This window comes from Lissotriton vulgaris, chromosome 2_1 (assembly GCF_964263255.1).
Source record: "Lissotriton vulgaris chromosome 2_1, aLisVul1.2, whole genome shotgun sequence".
NCBI lineage: Eukaryota > Metazoa > Chordata > Amphibia > Caudata > Salamandridae > Lissotriton > Lissotriton vulgaris.
The window spans coordinates 383,357,738-383,378,431 of NC_141687.1; the positions used below are offsets into that span (position 1 = coordinate 383,357,738).

Below are 20,694 nucleotides of genomic sequence, written 5' to 3' on the forward strand. Positions count from 1 at the left end.
GACTTCAGTTTAGAGTTGAGGGAAGGGGTGTGGGGGTTAGAGATAATTTCCTTTTCTCACCCTCCATGTCAGAGCAGACATAAGTTTAAATTCTTTTTGTTTCCTCGACCAGCAGTCATTGAAAAGGCTATAACTGTGGAAATACCATTTTATCCTTGCTCCCTACTTCAGTTCAGCCCCCAGGTTAAGGCAAGAAAGAGTGATGCAATTAGATGTGCTCCTCAAGGGATCCTCTTGAAAAGAAGACCACCTTCAAATATAGCTTTTTCTTGCTTTTGAGAAACCAATACGCTGTTTCTGCCTATAGGGACTAGGTGGCCCAACTGAACTGATGGGAGTTCCCTCTGAGGCTTGGATGGGCAGCTGCTGACTCCCCTATCTGCAAGCGGCCCATGATGCATCTAGATGAACAACCGGGCAACACTGGCATCTTCTGTAGACCTACAGGTGGTCTTGGTGTAGAGAGCCAGTAATAAGCTCCTGAAACAAGCCACTTGACTCCCTTTATCCGCTTCAGGGTTCTTGGGTACTAGGTAAAGGAGACAATCCCCCCGAGACATATTTGAAGCACCCAGAGAGGCTTCTCCTTAAGACTGCACCTGACATGGATGCAGAGTCTTTGCCGAACTGGCACTTTGTCTGACCCGTACATAATTTTCTTGTTCAGATCGCACTGGGGAACCCTGAGGGAAGACAGTAGGATCTCCTGTGCCGACACAAGTTTAACCATTGCCAGGTTGGCTGCGCTCCTGTTCCAAAGGTAATCCTTTTTCGAAAGCTGCATGTCAGCTGTCTAAACATAAGGGAAACCAGCATCCATCATCCCCAACTGAACTAGGTCTTTTTCCATAAAATAGCCCACAGAGAAATCACCTCTGAAACCCACTTATTGTGTTTGGTTTTGCCGCTAACTTGGAAAGCCACCTGGTCCATAGGAAAGCAGGCTGACAAGCATCCTTGGCAAAAACTCTTTGCCTTATTAGGTATTTGTCAGTGTCAATCAACGGGCAGTCAAACATGGTGATGCTGTCCCCTGAAGAGCTGCTGTTCATCGGTGTGAGTGTAATGCAGAAACTGGTGAGCATTTTGTTGAATTCCAGAGTGACGAATGTCAACCATCTGTATGCTCACGTGTCGGTTTTCTGCTCGTATCCCCAAGGAGACCATGGTGGCCTCAGCAGAGTGGCCAGATAGCTGTATGTTTTCCGCGAACATTGAATTAGTTATGTGCTACGTGGGTGCCTAGGAACCTGCCGGCACCCCACATCCCTTCTCTTCTTGATCGCATTCTGAAAGTGCAAACACCATCAGTTAGGCAAACTGAGGCATTCTTTGAGGATTCAATTTCCTCTTCTTCTTGACGTCTTGGGAATTCTGGAATCCTTTTGAGATTTTCTGGGTGTTTTTATGGTGACCCTTTTTATTTGTTGAATCTCGTTCCTCTTCTTGTGCAACCTATTTGCCAGCCATTTGTCGGCAGTAAAAACTAGCAACTTTGGACCTGTAACCTGGGAGTCAGCTAAGCGTTGACACATTCCAAAAGGTCAAGTGCTCACTAAGTGCTCCACAAATAACAGCTTAAACAGCCCCTAGACAAACTCTCTTGATCGACTGTAAGTCGCTCCATGTACCCATGTTTCCCAAATCGTATGCAAGCTCTTAGCAGTTTCTTAAAAGTTCCCCATGAACAGGATCTGAATAAATTCTCTTACTGCTGCCTCATTTTGTCGTTCACCACTAAGCCAAGGGCAGGGTTCTGCAGATGAGGCTCCTCTTTGTACTCGGATGGAACAATTTGTTGTTCCTTGTGTGGAATACTACACACACATTGGGCAGGGCCATATCCACTCTCATACTTCTGCTTTCTGAGGTGACACACTACTCTCAGCTGATATCCCAACATGGCTCTTAAGCCAGCTTTGTCCATCTATGCAATGAAGGCTCTTTTTAGTTGTTCTCCAAGGTATTTGCTAGAGTACTTTATATTTACACCTATAACCTGACGTCTCGGTCCAGATCGTTCCGTTAACCTCAATGTCCACAGTTCCTACTGGCTCTAGGAAGTACGTAACAGGTTCAGAGGTAAAACTGAGTTTTGTTCCAAGTGAACCATGATGCCTTATACCAAAGGACTGATTTTGAATTTAGCTTATGTCCAGCATGGAAAATCGGCCACATTTTGGGTTCTCTGCCAAGATTGTGAAGGTTTCCTTGTCTATGTGGCTGTCTTCAACTTGAAGACAGCCACTTTGAATTAGAACGTCTTGGGAAAATTCTGCCAATAGCACTGCTGAAATTACCACTCCAAAGTTGGACACTAAAAATGTACCCCTAAAGTGAGGGTACCGTGTTATTGTTGGCAGAAGTTTTATGACATAGTGAAGACTCCATGCTCACAGTTTTGCGAGACCACATCACTTTCCTAGCCAGTGTTTCAAGGAGGTCACAAATTATTTATCATGGAGTGGCTGCACCACACCATTTTTGGCGGAGTCGCTGCTGCACCTCGGCGAGCCGATATCAAAGGTGCAAAGAGTGGGATTTACGGGACTCTATATAGGATGTTTGATGCATACATATACAGATGGAGGTTTCACTACTTTTTGGGCAACGCTTCAGTTACGACCCTCCCCTGAATCAGTCCTATTGCAATGTTTGCCTAAGACACCTTTCATTTTCTTGGCTCTCCAGAGTCAAGTTTTGCTGTTAGGATACAGTATGATGCTCTACACTGCAGTAGATGGTCATCACAGTCAATAAAGATTTTCATCCACCCTAAGGTATTACCTTTACACTTAAATAAAAACAACAAATATAATTCCCGAAAAAAAATGTCTCAAGCCAGTAGGGAATGGTACACATTCACATTGTATCATCCTAATCGAGTATACTGTAATATATCAAAGATGGTGGATGCTGCCTATTACAATGTTGGTAAAAGCACAGCCATAATGAAGCTTAGAACTGAATGAGAATGTTGTTGCTGGGGCTTTTTTCTAATTCTGGGTAATACGACCTGGTTTATAGTTTGACAGTATTTACTCCATCCGCCCTGATGATGAAGAACATTAAGTCCCCCATTCGACGGACAGAAGATTGCTGTATTTAGTGATTACCGCCAGCTGAGCAGTGATCTCTGTCCATTTAAACAAACTTCTGCCATGGCACCAAAAATTTGGTGAACGTCCGCTGTCATTTCCTGGATTTCCATATAAGTAAATATACTTACATATTCACTGAAAGAAGAAAAGGTTAAAGCTTAGTTATACATGAGGGAGGATTTAAGATTTTAACTTACGTTAACAAAACCCTAGAAATTCACTGAAAAAGTGCTACCGTTTAAAAATAAAAAAACTGGGAAATTGGACACTTATACGTAGCCGACATTAGTATAACTTGCACTGCCATAGATTTCAGATGTCATCAGTGATGTAATATGAGAGTTCATAGACAAAGCATCTCCGCTGTGCAAGTTATACTTCTGTAAGGTACGCATAACTGGCAAATTCCTGGTTACATTTTTTTGGGGCTACACCCTACCCTGCTCATTATAATTTGTTTTTAGTTTTGCATTTTCAGGACATGGAACAGAGTGACCCATGTCCTATAATGGCAGTCGCATCATTTTCTTGCCACCCAATCAGATTGCTGGCTCCCGTGTACTGTGAGTCCTGTGCTAGCCAGTCGACTGATGGCAAAAAATGCACTCACCACCAGTCAGATTGCTCCAATCTTTGAATTTGCGTCCCTCTGGACTCCCAGTGGAGTTTAACGGGATCAACTGTCAATAAATGTGTACATTTTTAACATTCATTTCTCAAATACTACTGAAAAGATTAACATCAAATCTTACAAAGCACACTTTCTGTGCAAAGATCAAGCTTTCTGCCAAATGTGGTATACTTCTGTTCAGCCATTTTGGCAGCATTGTCTATTTTTAGGTCTCGACTATTCTATCCAGCAGGGATAAATAGACGAGAGTATAGTAGTTGAAACAAACTCTTTGACCAAGCGGATTCCTCCCAATGCATGTGATCTATTGAAGTGTGACGCTTCGCCAGCGCGTGCTTGGCCTCACTCACACCCCATATGCTCGTTCCCTCCCACTCGCTCGCTCCCCCACCCTCCCACCCGACTTGCAAGTAAGCCTCGCACACCACCAGGCTCTTGAAGCGCGACGCTTCGCCAGCGCGCTTGGCCTCACTCACACCCCGCGCTGCATGCTGTTCACGGAATCCTGCCTAGTTTTATTTCATCATTGCTGTCGCATTGGAAGTATACGTGCACTTTCACTATGACGTGCTGCATGCTGTTAACGGAATTCTGCTTAGTTTTATTTCATCATTGCTGCTGAATTAGAAGCATACATGCACTTTCACTTTGACACGCTGCACACGGTTCACGGAATCCTGCTTAGTTTTATTTCATCATTGCTGTCGCATTGGAAGTATACGTGCACTTTCACTATGACGTGCTGCATGCTGTTAACGGAATTCTGCTTAGTTTTATTTCATCATTGCTGCTGAATTAGAAGCATACATGCACTTTCACTTTGACAAGCTGCACACGGTTCACGGAATCCTGCTTAGTTTTATTTCATCATTGCTGCTGCATTGGAAGTATACGTGCACTTTCACTATGACGCGCTGCATGCTGTTCACGGAATTCTGCCTAGTTTTATTTCATCATTGCTGCTGCATTGGAAGCATACATGCACTTTCACTTCCACACGCTGTACACGGTTCACAGAATCCTGCTTAGTTTTATTTCATCATTGCTGCCGCATTGGAAGTATACGTGCGCTTTCACTATGACGAGCTGGATGCTGTTCACGGAATTCTGCCTAGTTTTATTTCATCATTGCTGCAGCATTGGAAGCATACATGCACTTTCACTTTGACATGCTGCACACGGTTCACGGAATCCTGCTTAGTTTTATTTCATAATTGCTGCCGCATTGGAAGTATATGTGCACTTTCACTTTGACGGCTGCTTTTTTTTAAACCTCATCGCACTGTTGTTGGATTTTCAAACTGTGAACAAGCGCTGCACATGGTTCACAGAATCCTGCTTAGTTTTATTTCATCATTGCGGCCGCATTGGAAGAATAAATGCCTTTCTTTTATTTTCATCAGTTTTTGGTATTTTTTGCTTGGCTGCGTTTTAAGCACTTCCCACAACTGAACACGTTTTGCTTTATTTGATGAACACTGTTCAAGTTATCCAGTCATCTGAGACGCACGTAGCATCGCACCTATTTGCTCCCAAGGAATCCCTTCCGCTCACCCCCCCGCCACACCTCAAAAACCACCATTTGTCGTACACATCAGACCCGCCACACCGAGAGCTTCAGACTTCAAAGGAATGCTCTCCCCCGCCCCCCTCTGCGCAATGTCAGTTATCTCCCTCCCTTATCCTAATCGGCGAGGAACCCTGTGCTCTACTACCAACGCACTGGGACTGACATGACTGTCTGACCCACACACCACCCAGATGTGCCGTCTATCTGGGTTAGCTGCGACGCCTCCCACTTCCTACCCTGCTTTATGCCACAGCGTTTTTTTTTAATATTTCACTTCTGTTCTTGGATTTTTGTCACAATAAAATACACTGAACATAATCTTCACAAAAGTTATTTACAAAACTTTAAGCTATTGCCATTATAAATTACAATAACTTTTATTTAAGTATTAATTATTAAAAAAAATAAAAGCCATTGTTATTTATAATATCAATACATCTAAGTCACGTAAATACAACACATATTGCATTACAAATGCTATAGGTGTCATATTTGCAAAAGTTATAACTATTGGCATTGTAAATGACAAAGCTTTTAATTTCGCTATTCTCAAAACCAACGCATAAATAAAAAATGTGTCATTTACAATACCAATAGCTCAAACATTCCTAATGCGAGACCTATTGCATTGCAAATGCTTGTTTCCTATGGAAATTGCATAGGGAAAAACATGTTTCTCGGTCCCTCTTGATGGATGGATCACCCTGAAACTTTCCAGGAAAGGGCTGAAGCGGATTCACTTTTTGTTTATAAAGTTTCATCAAGATTCATGTGGCCATACTCCCTGAGCCTTAATAGGCCCGGGGGACCCCATCCCCTGGGGCTGAATTCTAAGGGGGGCTTGCAGACCCCCTACCCAAGTCTTATCAAGCCACAGAAATGTGGTTAGGAAAACCAAACAGAAGTGTGCTCCAGGTCGGCGTGAGCATGTTTAAATATCGTGCCGGCTGGGAGCAGACCTGCCTTCCCTGCCAGCACTACTGCAGCCAGGGAAGGCGTGTTTGGCAGGAGATTTAAACATGCTCCCACCTGGCAAACACATGTTTCGTTGCCCATGCTCGTGTGAGAAGGAATGTGGGCTCCCCAGGATACAGTAAATGAGCGGCCAAGGTGATGGGGTCCCCGAGGCCTTTGAAATCAGCCCCATGGGGATCGGGTCACTGGAGCCTACCAAGGCTCAGGGGGAGGGGGCTGCATGCCCCCTCCCCTTTTTATGATTTTGACCCCAGAGGATGGGGTCCCCGAGGCCTAAGAAGTCTCGGAGTGGGGGACATGCACCCCCTCACCTTAACTGACATACCAGGCCTAAAAGGAGTGGGGTTCCCAGGGCCCAAAATGGGATAGTGGATGGGGGCCTTACTCATGCCCATTCCCAATAAAGACTTGTAAAAAAATTGTGGCAGTATTTTCTTTTATTTTGCCAGGATCCCATGCGATTGCAGCAAACGTTGGTGGTTTTTTGGGTGGGGTGGAGGGGTGGTCCCTCTGGATCCCCCCCACAGACCCTAGGGGGCAGGGTATCCCTTCAATTCCCCCTTATATTTTTTAGTTTATTAAACTGAGACTAATTAGGCTAATTCCACGAGTACTGCAATGGGTGCCAGGAACATTTTTCATGGGCAGACAATCAGAGCGCTCACTCCCACGTGAGCAATTTGACCCGAGGGAATAAAAGCTCCCTGGGCCAATCAAAAGGCTCTGTTTTTTTTTATTGGGCTCGAGGGACTCTAGCGAGAGTACAGAAGGTACATTCTGCCAGATTTTGAAATGACCTCCAAGTAGGATGTCTTATCTTAATGCACTGCCAGGAACCACCATCACTGTGGTTCTGGTCAATGCTTTTTACAGTTTGGTCCAGGGCTCGGTCAACATGACGGGCCCTGCACCAACCTGTATTCTTTTGTAAAATAAAAAACAATGCGCCCCTCGCCAAGGGAGTCATCTCCCATGGCAAGGGGAGCATTTAGCAGTTTTCATTGTCCCTTACCCCCAGGGTTTCTCTGGAAGTGATTTGCAGTAAAATCTGATCTCTAATTCCACCCATCATAATTAGAGGTCAGCCACCGGCAGCCCTTACTCCACAGGGTTGTCAGAGTGGTTTAAGCATGGCGGAGCTAGAGTAGTCTCCACCATAATTAAACCAAAGGTCCACCTGCATCTAAATTCAGCAGGCAGACCATTGAGTTGGCGGTAAGCGTACTGCATTTAAACAGAGTATGCGTACCGCCAACATATAAATTGTGCCCAGAATCTGCTTTCGGGCTGGCCAAACATTCATGCACACTCAGAACATGCCCAGCCTTCCATTCTCTGGCTGAGCACCTATTGACTGCACCCATACCAATCACAACACTGCATGCAATGTTGTGATTGGCTATCGGGAGGCTGGGAGCTGGGTGAATCCTACTTCCTGCACTGGAATCGGGGGAGAGGACCAAGAGGAGGCGGCGGCAATGGCGGGCATCAGCGGCTGATAGGTAAGTCTGTATTTTTTATTATTTTTACTTCATTCCCTCCTTTCCACCCACCCCCGTGACCCGCCCCCACCGCCTTCAAGTACCAGCAGCCTTTGCATTACTGTGAAACCATTTCATCTAAATGGTTTAATAGACATTTTCAGGACAAATTACATTTACCATTTTATGGAAACCAGTTCATAGAATGTCTTTTTTTTAAAAAAAGAAAATGTTATTGCCTTCTGGATTCTTATTTGAAAGGTGTAAATGAAATGGTTGCAGGTCTTATTTACGGAAATATTTTTGTCAAAGGTATTTATTTCAATAATTTATAGCAGGGAATATCATTTCAGATTTATAACAAAAATTACTTTGTATGCTTTTATTTCAATGTACCCTCAGAAACCTTGATTAATTGATTGACCCTAAGCTTCATGCATCCCTGAATCCTGAAAAACCCTTTATCACACCTAAACTCCACCCAACACCGACCACTAAACTCTACCCATCCCTAAATCCATAAAGCTCTTTCTACTCTTAAACTTTACCCATCCCTTAACCTAAAGCCCCTCACTACCCTTAAACTCCACCTATTCCTGAACCCTAAAAGCTCCCTTTTACACCTGAACCTCAACCCATCCCATAGCTCTAAAATCCTGCAACACCCTTAAGCTCCACTCATCTCTAAACCCTAAAAACAACTTCACCACCCCTGAAAACTAACCATTCTTTACTCCTAAAACCCCTCACCACCCCAAGGCTACCCCATCCCTGAACCCTTAAAAACGCTATCACTGAACCCTTAAAACCTCACCCCACCATGAACTCCGTCAATTCCTGAACTTTAAAAACCCTTCACCCAACACTTAACCTTAAAAACACTCACCAGCTCTAAACTCCACCCATCCCTGAACCCAATAGACCCTCACTGGCCCTTCAAATCACACATCCTTAAACCCCAAAAACCTCACTACCTAAAATCTTCACCTAAGTGTGTGATTTTGGATGTTTTCTTAATATTATCTTTCCTTTGAAATGTTTCCTTTAATTTTCGATTTGTTTTTATTTCCTTTATATTTGTATTTACCTAAAATTGTTTTTCCATGTTTTGGTTTTCTCCAATGTGATTTCTCAGTTTTCGTTTTTCCATTAATTCACATGCATCATGAATTCTCTGTATGATAATGCCTTCAGGCAGATCTGCTTTGTATAAAATAGAAGCAGTGGGGCCAACACGTAGTCCTGCTTCAACCCTGTATTGATCTTCATCTTTCCTGAGGAGAGGCCATTGTGTGCAGTTTGACCTGTGCCCATGTATTCTAATACAAAGAATGAATGGCCCTCAACAGTGAAGTAGGAATTCCCATCTAACTTTGACCATAGTATAAAATGGCAAAAAAAGAACATCAAACCATCCGCTTTAAATAGGGCAGGTAGTGTGATGCAAGTACTCTGATGACCAGCCCTCTCTCCGGCTGTTGGATTAAGCTTTCCTTTACAGAGCCAACGGGGGAACCTCCAACACGAATCTGACAGTCTGTCCTGCATACAATAGGGTCACCTCTGTGACAAAGTACTCTGTCTGCCATATTCAAATTCCAACCCATGGTCTGCTAAGTGCTCAATTTTGGGCATTAGTAGGTGATTGGTACCACCTCTAAACTGGAAATATGGAGAAAAAAAATCAAAGTCAATGAAAGCAAGAGATGAAACAAAAGTACCTTTAAAGCATCACTTGTGAAAACCAGAATCCTTCAAAAAAGTGACAAAGGAAACGTCTGGAGTGAGCTGCAGCGACTGCAGTGGAGGTTTCCTGGTGCCTGGAAGATGCCAGCATTTTGCTACCACGTGGTTAGACATACTAGTACCAGAAAACTAAAACAATTGTCAAAGTCACTACTTCTACTGGTCATGCTGAGAACTTTCGGGTGCCCTGAGCAGTCTCAATACTTTTTACACTATGAAGGGACATCTGACAATATAATGACCTGTAAGTGAAATTACTGTTTCTGTTGAGTTTTTTTTTTTACAATTACCATCATGCACCATTGGCCTCTGATATAAATAAAAAATTGTAAATTGATACTTGTATAGCGCACTACTCACCCGCAAGGGTATCAAGGCGCTTGCACGAATACCGCTGTGGAACCCATCCTGGCTTTCCCTGTGAGGCGTCCACTCCTGGGCACCCCCAAGGTGGAGGCCAGGCATCCTTAGCGTTGTGGAGGCCGTTGTGGAGATTAAGAAAGCTATTGCCCAGAGTTGCAGAGTGGGACTCCATGATTGGAATAGGCACCGAGGCGATAATTATCAGGTCCGTGGAATTTTGAGCCCAAGACCCACCGAGGCGGGGAATTGAACCCTGGTCCCGGGCTAGACCTCTGCATCAGGGTCTGCCGCTCTAACCATTGAGCCACACTGCACTTAAGGTTACGGTGAAGAGGGACTGCATCTCCGCTGTGGTCACTCACAGCTTTTTTTTCTTGCTCCAGTGGGGCCTGCCTTTCGCTGTGACCTTAAAGCTTTGCCAAGAAACTGCTTGAGGGGTGCTTCAAGCATGGGACCCCTGTGCCTCGAAAGCTGGATGCCGCCTGTTACTGGGCCCCTGGTTGCTGCACCTTAATGTTGCCTGGTGAGGAAAGGGTGGGTGGTAAAAATATTGCACCCCAAAATTCTCTATTAAAACAGGTTTGTTGGAGGGGGAGCAAGCACAGGCCCAATCCTATCTTCTCACCAGCAGGGAACGTACGCGACAAACAAGGGAGAATATCACATGGAGATACAGGGTCTTTGGTGCAGGGTGAGTAGGGCCATCCTCACAAGTGCGCAGTAACATCTTAATTTGTGGTTGTCTTAGTCAGGTCTTCATTGTAATACTGTAAGTGGCTGTTCCAGTTCTTGGACAACAGCATCGTCTCAGGAGGTGGCAGCCATGATCCTGTGATCATCCTGCTACCATCCTTTCTTTGGAGGGATGCCTACATCTGCTGAGAATTATTTCAGAAAACTAGAAGTGTAAGGAAATGTGCAGGAGAAGTTCACTCACGCTTTGTCCCAGAAGAGGCGGGTGGAAGTAACGTTGTTCCACGTTCCATTAGCAATCTTCAAATCCACACAGTACACAATGATGTTGCTCTTCCAAGGCTTGACTGCTGGCTCCAGTATTTGTATAGTTCAGGAGACCCAGACTTTGATTGGCCCAGCCCTCATTGGTAAATGTCCTTTGCTATGCTTGAAGTTAGCCAAGACCTCCTGATTTATTTTACTAATAAGGGCTTTCAGCCAGCCCTCTGTATCCACTGGCCTATGAAGATGAAGTTGTTATTTACATTTTTCTTCTGCTCACTGCAACCTACAGCATAAGGCAGTGGGCCAGCCCTCTTCAGGCATTTGCTAACTTCACTGTGAGTGAAACATTCTTCTTGTTTCTCAATGGGCACATCCACATACAAAATGTTTCCATCATGTGCTTGGAATTATTATAGTAATATGTAATTTTTGTGACCATCAAAATATTTTGCCTATTAGCCTATCTTTTTTTTATCAGATTGACGAGGGTCCAGTAGTTTCCCCGACAATAAACATTACAAAAACCATGACAGACTAAAACAAGCTTTGACAAAACCAAGACGTTGGCCATCGACGCTATATCTATTAGCTGTGCCAATGCATGTTTGAAGTGTGTGGTGGCCAGGTGCTCAGAAAAGGGATATGTTTCAGGAAACCTATTTCAAGCAAAGTGAGGGATGTTGGCGAGAGCAAAAGGAATGTGGATGCCAAGTCACAGAGTCAGCCACATGAAAATAACCCTTCAAGGGGTTAATAGTCCCTGGAGGAACAGGACACTTTACCCCGCGTGCTTTTAGATACGTGCCATTACCCCACATTTTTTACCCCGCAAAATCTTTTACAACGCAGGGCTTTACAATACAATCCATTACAACGCATTCCCCATTACAACGCAATTTACTATTCTAGCTCCACTGGGGCCTTACTTTGGGGAAGGCGTTGTAATGGTTTGCGGTGTAAAGTCCTGCGTTGTAAAAGATTTTGCAGAGTACAAAATGCGGGGTAATGGCATGCGTTGGAACGTACGCATTGTAAAGGATGTTTACCCCCAGGTACTGGGTTATCTAATGGAGATCTACAGAATTACAGGCGGTTTAAACCTTGAGTGCAGAAGAGAACCAAGGGAAGGTCCAATCGTAAGAGATTACTTGTGGTTTACATGGGTGATTTTGGTCCTCTCCCTAAAGGTACAGGTATTCTTTGAACTCAATACTTGATAGACTAACTGCTATTTTGCCGCCAATGCACGGGGACTATTTTGGCACATGCCCCAACCAGTGGCAGCCTACTGCTCTGCTGCTAAGCAGTGTAGTTGGTCCTCTGGTCAGCTTGGATATCAGAGACTACAGGAAACATACAACAGTAGAACATTGTCGTTAAAAGCAAGAAAGACACAATGTAGGACACATTTTTGATACAGTATGCATCTTTGTCTTAATACAGAAAAAGAACAAAATAACCCATTGTACTGTATATGCAACCAGATCTCTGTAGTTATCTTTCTTACCTCATAACAATATGCATTCACCTGGACCATACATGGCAGCCAAGAAGATTCCTCCACCCACCTACTTCGTACAAAGGTCAACATCCACCTCCTTGGCTATCTCTTGTCTTCTTTTGGTTAACTCTTATCTTCTCGCTCTGTTGTTGATGGTGACCCTCTCTTGCAGGGCTGCTGACGGCGGTGCTATGTCCGGTGTGAAACACCACTTCCAGGGCATGGTGGCGGATCTCATAGCCATGTGTCCATGCACCTCCATGGGAAGCTCAAGACTCTCCTGGGTCACTGGTAAGAACAGATCTAAGTCAACCGAAAAAAGCACCATGAAATGACACTGCACATAGTCAATAGTGGCTCCTTCGGGTTCACCAGTAAACAATGGAAAGTCAGAAGGACCTGCTGAGGCCCCTCTCTCCCAAATGGCCTTCGAGATGCACTTCATGTCATGGGCTGGGTTTGGTACCTCTCTGGTAATGTAAAGTGAGATGATCCATTGATGATCCATTGATGGGGAATGTTGTATAAATAGAAGCTTGAAGTTCACTTAATGAGCCTTTAGGGTATAGAGTGGGACTAGACTAGGCTACTCTCAAAATGTCACATCAAGTTAGCTTCAAAGCACTGAGAAGATAAAGGGAGAGCATACCACTCAACACAGTCTCATTTTGAGGGCGCCACCCTCCTTGAACTAACTCATCCTAACTTTTAAAGCAAGCATGATGCCTACCAGTAGATTTCAGTGGCATCACCCACCTGTGTGGCATTCTAATGTTGGTTGTTTGTGCAGTGAAAGATGTAATCCAGAGTTGTGCACCGGTCTCATTCTCTCAAGTAAGGGGGTCCAAGCACCTTCCTCTTGCCTGTCTGACATTCGATCCATTAAAGATGTAGGAGGAAAGGCAAAATTTGGACATAGATTTTTTTTGTGCCGCAAATTTCGTTGTTTTTCATTTCTTACATGTGTGTTAACAGAGTTGCGTGCGGGTCCTTGAAGTCCGCAAAGGACCACCAGGCACTCACATGACCTAAGATCTTGAAGTAACCCTCTGTACTACTCCCACTCTTGAACTTGGGTTCCCTGACCCCCTCCACCAGGGTAACAAGCTCAGGAGTCCAGGTACACAGAATAGTTAAGGATGACTTCACTATTTGGGCTGAACTCCGCTCCTTCACCTTCCTCTCACACTTAAGTTACTCTAACCCCCTCTTCATCTCTTCATTTCACCTAAAAATTATATTCCTTCAACATGATTACAGTCCTACAGACACTGTTTTTCCCCTATTCTTCAGATGCTGGTGCCCTCCTGCCACTCTTGGGAACTCTCTATAGAGTGTATACCCTATCCACCTGTCCATTCCTATGAGATATTCCTCTGGCACGCCTGGGTAGCATTAGTAGAGCACAGTCCTGGCTGCCTGGAATCAGGACTATGCTGTGTGTTGCCCCTCAGTCGCTCCTGGGACTTCATTGAGCATTTACCCTGGCTGCCTGTAACCACTGAATTCCTTCTAACCACCCCTCTGGGGCTCCTGTTTGCACTTTATTGAGTGTATCTCTGGCTGTCTGTAACAAGTGGATCCATGTGGGATGCCCCTCTGTTGCTCCTGAGAGCTGAAGGTAAGGGGGAATATAATGTTATGTTTAGCTGTTTGTCCTAGGAGAGAAATGTTGCAGTACGATTACGAGGGATATATGAGGGAGTTGACAATACGGGAAATAGCAATGCATTTGCTAAAGGAGGGAGAGTCTCCATTCAAAGAGGGGTCTAGCAAGATTCCCTGGGACATGAGATGGCCATCTTGTCCTGTCCTGGAACAGCTGTTTTCTTAATATCCATTTTCTGATTCTCTCCTTCAGTGTCTCACCATGATACAGAGATCCCCATTAACCACAGCTTCATCGAGTCGCCCTCTACCGGCTGGGACAATGATAGCTTCTCATCCTTCGATACTGATGAGGGAGACCCTGTCTATTGCACACCACCCCAGGAAGGTAAGAGCACCATATCTCTGTTAGTACCAAGAGTCACGAGACAGGAATGGTGTCTGTATGCTTTTTTGTGCTGTTTGTTGATATGTCAAGGATCCTCTCGCTGCCACACAATCACCTGCCTCGTCTAAAAAGTAAGGTCTGACATCCCAAGGTGGTGCTTAATTACCCAGTAAATATTTAGAAGCTTGAATGAGATCATATGAGAACCTTTCTTGTAATTTCCTAAAAATGACCCTTGGGAGCCGGAGATTAGATTGATCATTCTAGGGCCATGTTACAATAAATGCCTCAGGGACGCTACGGGCGTTTGCGCCCACCTTGCATGCCTCCCGGGAACTTTGGTATTACAGAAGGGGCGCAGACGCTTGTGCGTCCCCTTCAGTAATACCGATTTCGCTGGGGCACTTACAGCGCCAGCGCTACCATCAGGGGATGTTCCTTCATAGATGGCATACAAAGTGCACACTCCCCCCAACACATTAAGGCCCCTTCTCAAATTAAACACCTGAGCCTCATTTGATTTTCTGCAGTGTGCATATTTATTAAGACAAGTTAACAGGTCAATTACTTCATTGACCTCCATTTCTTTATTTAAAAGTCAAAATTATTTTCACATCACAGTATTAAGATACTCACACTTATATACATATTCACTCTTTTACAGCCCGTTCTCCAATGGGCTTTTGGTTGACCCTCGGGTTGCGCCAGCAGGCCACAACCAAGTTAGCCTGCTCTCCTTAAGTTAACCCCCTTCCGGTCAACAGAGCCGCAGGTGAATAATCTGCCACCACTTGTGGCAACCAGCGGCTTCCAGGGTAGGGCTAGAGAAGCCAGGGCCACCAGCAGGTCAGCCCCAACTCTCCCGCCAGCCTGGAGCCCATGATGATTTAAACCTGTTCTGAGGTAAGACTGGCACTGCCCAAAGAAGTTCCCGTGATATTCTTGTCCAGGACCCCGGCTACCGCCCTTGTCTGGAGCCTTACATTTGGGGTGGGTGGGTGGTTGACTTCCTCCTGCGACGTCCGACTCCTGGGCGGTCAGCAGATAAAAGAGAGGGTCACTAAGATGGTCGCTGGCTTTTAAGCCTCGCGCCCTCTAACTATATCCGGGGCACTACGACGTATTTCCGCTAGTCCCCTTCCTTTCACTTCCGGGTCGTGTGACCCGGAAGTGAATCCTTAATAGGGCGGCCCTTTGGCTGCCACTAACGGCGCCACTCCCTTAAGGGGGGTGGCGCCCTGCATAGATGGCATACAAAGTGCACACTCCCCCCCCAACACATTAAGGCCCCTTCTCAAATTAAACACCTGAGCCTCATTTGATTTTCTGCAGTGTGCCTATTTATTAAGACAAGTTAACAGGTCAATTACTTCATTGACCTCCATTTCTTTATTTAAAAGTCAAAATTATTTTCACATCACAGTATTAAGATACTCACACTTATATACATATTCACTCTTTTACAGCCCGTTCTCCAATGGGCTTTTGGTTGACCCTCGGGTTGCGCCAGCAGGCCACAACCAAGTTAGCCTGCTCTCCTTAAGTTAACCCCCTTCCGGTCAACAGAGCCGCAGGTGAATAATCTGCCACCACTTGTGCCAACCAGCGGCTTCCAGGGTAGGGCTAGAGAAGCCAGGGCCACCAGCAGGTCAGCCCCAACTCCCCCGCCAGCCTGGAGCCCATGATGATTTAAACCTGTTCTGAGGTAAGACTGGCACTGGCCAAAGAAGTTCCCGTGATATTCTTGTCCAGGACCCCGCCACAGGGCGAGGCGCTTACTGGTGGACTCGTCCTCCCCCCCTGCACTCCAGAGCTTCGGAAATGGCTCCTAAGACTGTTTGTATAAAAATTTCAGTGCCCACCTCCGATAGGTGCACACCATCCGCCGCATGTAGCTCCCGCCTGGACGTTTGTATTAGCTTGTGACGAATGGTTCGAATGCTAGACTTCTGAAGTATTTCGGCCACTGACTGGTTCAACCTTTTGACTGATTTATTCACTGCCTTCGAGGGTGCGCCCCGCGACCATGTCTGCCTCGGAATGACTTCAGACCATAATAAGATGGCCTGTGGCAACATATTTTTGACTGCTGCTAACATCGTGAACAAAAACTCTTTCACCCCTCTCCTTCCAGCCGGAATCATGTTGTTGCCTCCACAGTGCAACACGAATACATCGGGATAGGGCATGCCTCTGCCCAAAGCCGCCCTCAAATCATTCGGGACGTCAGCTAAGTGCTGACCACCTATTCTTACCCAATGATGGTCCCATCCTTGCGCCATGTGCGCCCTTCTTTCGAGCAATTCCTTGAAGATCAACCCCGCCCTGCGAATAAAGGAGTGGCCGCACCAACATATTTGGGTTCTTTGGGAGGTTGTACCTAGAGTAATTATCGAAAGAAATGGTGAGAACAGCCTTTGAAAGTAGGGAGGGGGAGATTATGAGGGTGATTTCATACTAATTGCGGGCGCACATAACGTTCATAGCATGCTGACTTCCAACGTCCTAATCTCATGATAGTCTGTTCCGGCAACCCCATGCCAGCGGCTGTTGTTGCTGCACCGATACGAAAGGAATGAGATGTGAAGTCAGCCGGGTCCACACCCATCTTTGACAAGGTCATTTTTACTACCCTTGTGAACTGAAATCTGGTGAGGGGTAAGCCACCCCTGTGGAGCAACACTCTGTCATCGCCCCCTTGAGGCCTGGTTTGCATGAACTCCCTCATCGGCCTAACTGGATAGTAAGACTCCCCCGCTACTCTGCCTAATTGTAGCCAAGTCCCCTTGCCTAAAGGGTCCGTTTTAGACCTTCGAACCCTGACTCTCAGGACATCTTCTGACTCAATTATGTCTGTACACCTTAAACCTCCATCCCTATCCGCCTTAGAGGCCGGGAGCAACTCCGAAATCCGAAGAGCTCCACAAAAGGCTAACACGTACGTCACCCTAAATAGTTGAGTTTCGTAAGGGGAAAAGCAAACGAGCGGGAGTGTCTCTAAGATCTTCACCAACTTACCCACATCTATAGGCCTTCTCTAGTCCTTCACACCCGGTGTTAAGCACTCCCATCCCTTCACGGCTCTCCTCACCCTCTGATCCTTCGTTGGATCTGTAACCCCTTTTAAGCCCGCATAGAATGCCAATGCTGACAGTTGTCTCTTCATCAACGCCACTGATTTCCCACTCCCCTTCTGATGTACTATAAAGCCTAATACGCTCAGGGGTACAAAAGCATCCACTAGGCCCGCTCCCCTTAAGTATAACTGATAACATTCCCACGACTTCTGATACATACTCTTAGTCTTGGGGGCCAAGGATGCAGTTATCAACTCGGAGGCTGTGGGGCACCAAACTTCCATAGCTCCGCTGGGAATGTTGTCATTGTCTTCTCTGCTTGTGGCCAATGCGCACGGAATTCTGTCAACTTAAAATGAGACAAAGCGTCAGAAGCTTGGTTCTCAACCCCAGGGACATGCCTTGCAGTGAAATGCACATTGTGACTCAGACATTGCAGAACTAGTTCCTTTAGTAGACGCAGCACCCATGTGCAAGTTGCTCTCTGGTTATTGATCACCATCACTACTGACATGCTGTCTGACCAGAATACAATGTGTCTGTTTGCGAGCGTATCACCCCACAAATGTAAAGCCACCACTATGGGAAACAGTTCTAGGAAAGTGACATTGCGCGTCAGGCCTTGTTGTGCCCATTCCTCTGGCCAATACTGCATGCACCACTTAGGACCCAAAATTGCCCCAAAACCAAAACTCCCTGCTGCATCAGTGAACAATTCAAGGTCTGCATTTGAGGTGCTCGCTGTCCGCCATAAAACTGAGCCACTGCAAAAAACACTTCCAAATCCTCAAGTCCTTCCTCACGTCAGCTGAGAGTCTCACTCTATGGTGCTTTGCACGAAGCCCAGACATTGCCCTTGCTATACTCCTGGAGAATGCCCTGCCCATTGGTATGACCCTCAGGGCGAAGTTCAGTTGCCCTACCAAGACTTGTAGCTGGTGTAATGTAACTTTCTTTGCTTTTAGGCAGTCATCAATCGCAGCCTTGAAAGCAGCCACTTTTGACGTGGGTAACCTGCACACGCCCTCCCTGGTATCGATTTCGATGCCCAGAAATGTCAAGCATGTAGTAGGGCCTTCTGTTTTCTCGGCTGCTAATGGTACCCCGAGGGCTTCAGCCAAGTGCCGGAAGCCCAGCAGGGCCTTCCTGCATGACTGTGAACCCTTAGGACCCAGAAATAGAAAATCATCTAAATAGTGTACCACTGCATGGGTTTTGTCCGAGGTCAGGAATTGTTCCACTGCCCATTCTAAGAACCTGGCAAAAGTCTCAAAAACTGCACAAGCAATAGAGCATCCCATGGGCATGCACAGATCTATGAAATAATTGTCTTTAAAAGTGAAGCCCAAGAACTTGGTGTCCTCCGGATGCACCGGGAGTAGCCTAAACGCTGACTCGATATCGGACTTGGCCATTAAAGCTCCTTGACCCAAAGCCTGCAGTTTTTCAATTGCTGTGTGGAACGTTGATTAGCGCACTGTGCAGAGATCTGGATCCAGTTTGTCATTGACAGATAACCCTGGGGGCTTGATAGATTATGTATAAGGCGGAATTTACCCTCCTCTTTTTTAGGAACTAAACCCAGGGGTGAGCAGACCAGATCAGGGTTTGGGAGATTTTTGAATGGACCCGCGACCTGCCCCAAAGCAACTTCCTTCATGATCTTATTTTGCGCTGTTTCCATATTCTGGAGCACCGAACTCTGGTTGCAAGGCGGGACGCTGGTGGGGGTAGCTGAGGACGGGATACGGAAACCTAACGTGAAACCATTAAGCAGGAACTGAGCCTCCTCTAGTTTGTCATACTTGCTAAGGAGGTGTGTCAAAACATGTCTTTTAATGGGAGTTGGGAGGTTTGTCGGATGCTTTAGCTGGCTTCCCTTTTGGAGTGGTATGGGCCGACTGCTCTTTTAGGTTTCCTGATTTCTTGAAACATCTGATTTCTGGGTGAGATGTTCCCCCACAGTAGGAACAGCAATGCTTAAACCTACACGAGATCCCCCTGGTGCACTCATTTTTGTTAAACTGCCAGCAGGCCTGTTTTTTATCCCCAGCCCCTTTGTCGCTCCGAAAGGACTGGCTCTGAGCAGGGGAACTGGTCTTGGACGTTGAAGGGGAAGAATAAAAAACTGTGTGCCATAGGTTGATCTCCTGTTGATCCCATGCTATCCCTGGGTGTACTGCCTTCATTTGTCTGAACTTGTTATCATACTTTAACCATCCCACGCCTGGGAACTCCGCTGCCGCCCCATGTATCAAGGATATGTAACTCATCATTTGAGGGCCCAACCCGGGGTATTTCTCAAGCATAATTGCTGCATAAATGGCAAATTCCGTGATCCAATTCTTCATGGACCAGTCCACCCATACCTTTTTTTGGTTATATTCGCCTTCCTTACCTCCTCTGGCTTTACCTGAGACCACCCCTGCATTAATAAGATCGAACACATCAACGTATTCGCTCCTAAGTATCTTTTCCTTAATGTCTGCGGGTACGTGCCAGGTGATCCCCGTAGAAGGCGATAAGGTCAGTGATGCGGAACCGAACATTAACGGGCTGTATGCTAAAATTGGGTGACCTGCCGCCTGCACCCCAGCCCCCCCTTGCATCTGAGTACTAGATGGCCCAACCAAATTAACGGCGGTGTTAGCTGTTGGAGTCTGTGGTAGACACCCTACATTCGGGTAGGCGCTCATCATTATAGGCCCCCCACTTCCCGGGTATGTTGTGGTGGGGATCATCGTGTTTACAGGGCCATTACTTATTGCCTGACCATGTGAATTATATAACTGCATACCCTGTAATTGCGCTACTCCTCCAGATTGCACCCAAACTTGCGCCACTCCGCTACCTGGTTGCGCAACCACTGGTGGTAAAGTAACCTGAGAGCAGGGCGCCTCCGCAGTAGCGACGGGCGCTGCATTAGAAATAACATGATTTCCCTCAGGAGCGTCATTGTCCTTATTCGTGTCCGGGCTCAAATCTATTGTCTCTAGCACCTCCTTCTCACCTGGTGATGCTGGTTGGGGCTCGGCTGCCCTGGGCCGCTTGTCTTTCGACACCTCTTTAAACCTTTCCGGCGTACGCCGCGTTCTCTTGCCTCTCCCTCTTTCCTCTTGAGCTTTCTCGTCCGCTCTAGCCCCATCTCTCATAGTCTTTAGAGCCCAGTCCACACCTTTCTCTTTCGTAAACTCCATGATCTCTGTAAGCGCAAGGTAGTCATCTCTTTTGGCTGGGGCCCCCTTCCCCTTCGTTGGCCGTTTTGGCGGCATTCTGCACTTAAAAGAAAATTG

General features: G+C 46.1%; 1 protein-coding gene across 1 annotated transcript in view; it reads left to right on the plus strand.

Moving 5' to 3' along the window:
* SCARF1 (scavenger receptor class F member 1) overlaps window positions 1-20,694 on the plus strand; it is a 300,041-nt gene that overhangs the window by 191,434 nt on the left and 87,913 nt on the right. Inside the window, exons 9-10 of the mRNA XM_086955211.1 lie at window positions 12,501-12,619; window positions 14,190-14,324. Of these exons, the coding sequence (XP_086811337.1) occupies window positions 12,501-12,619; window positions 14,190-14,324 (254 nt within the window). The remainder of the gene's footprint in view (window positions 1-12,500; window positions 12,620-14,189; window positions 14,325-20,694) is intronic.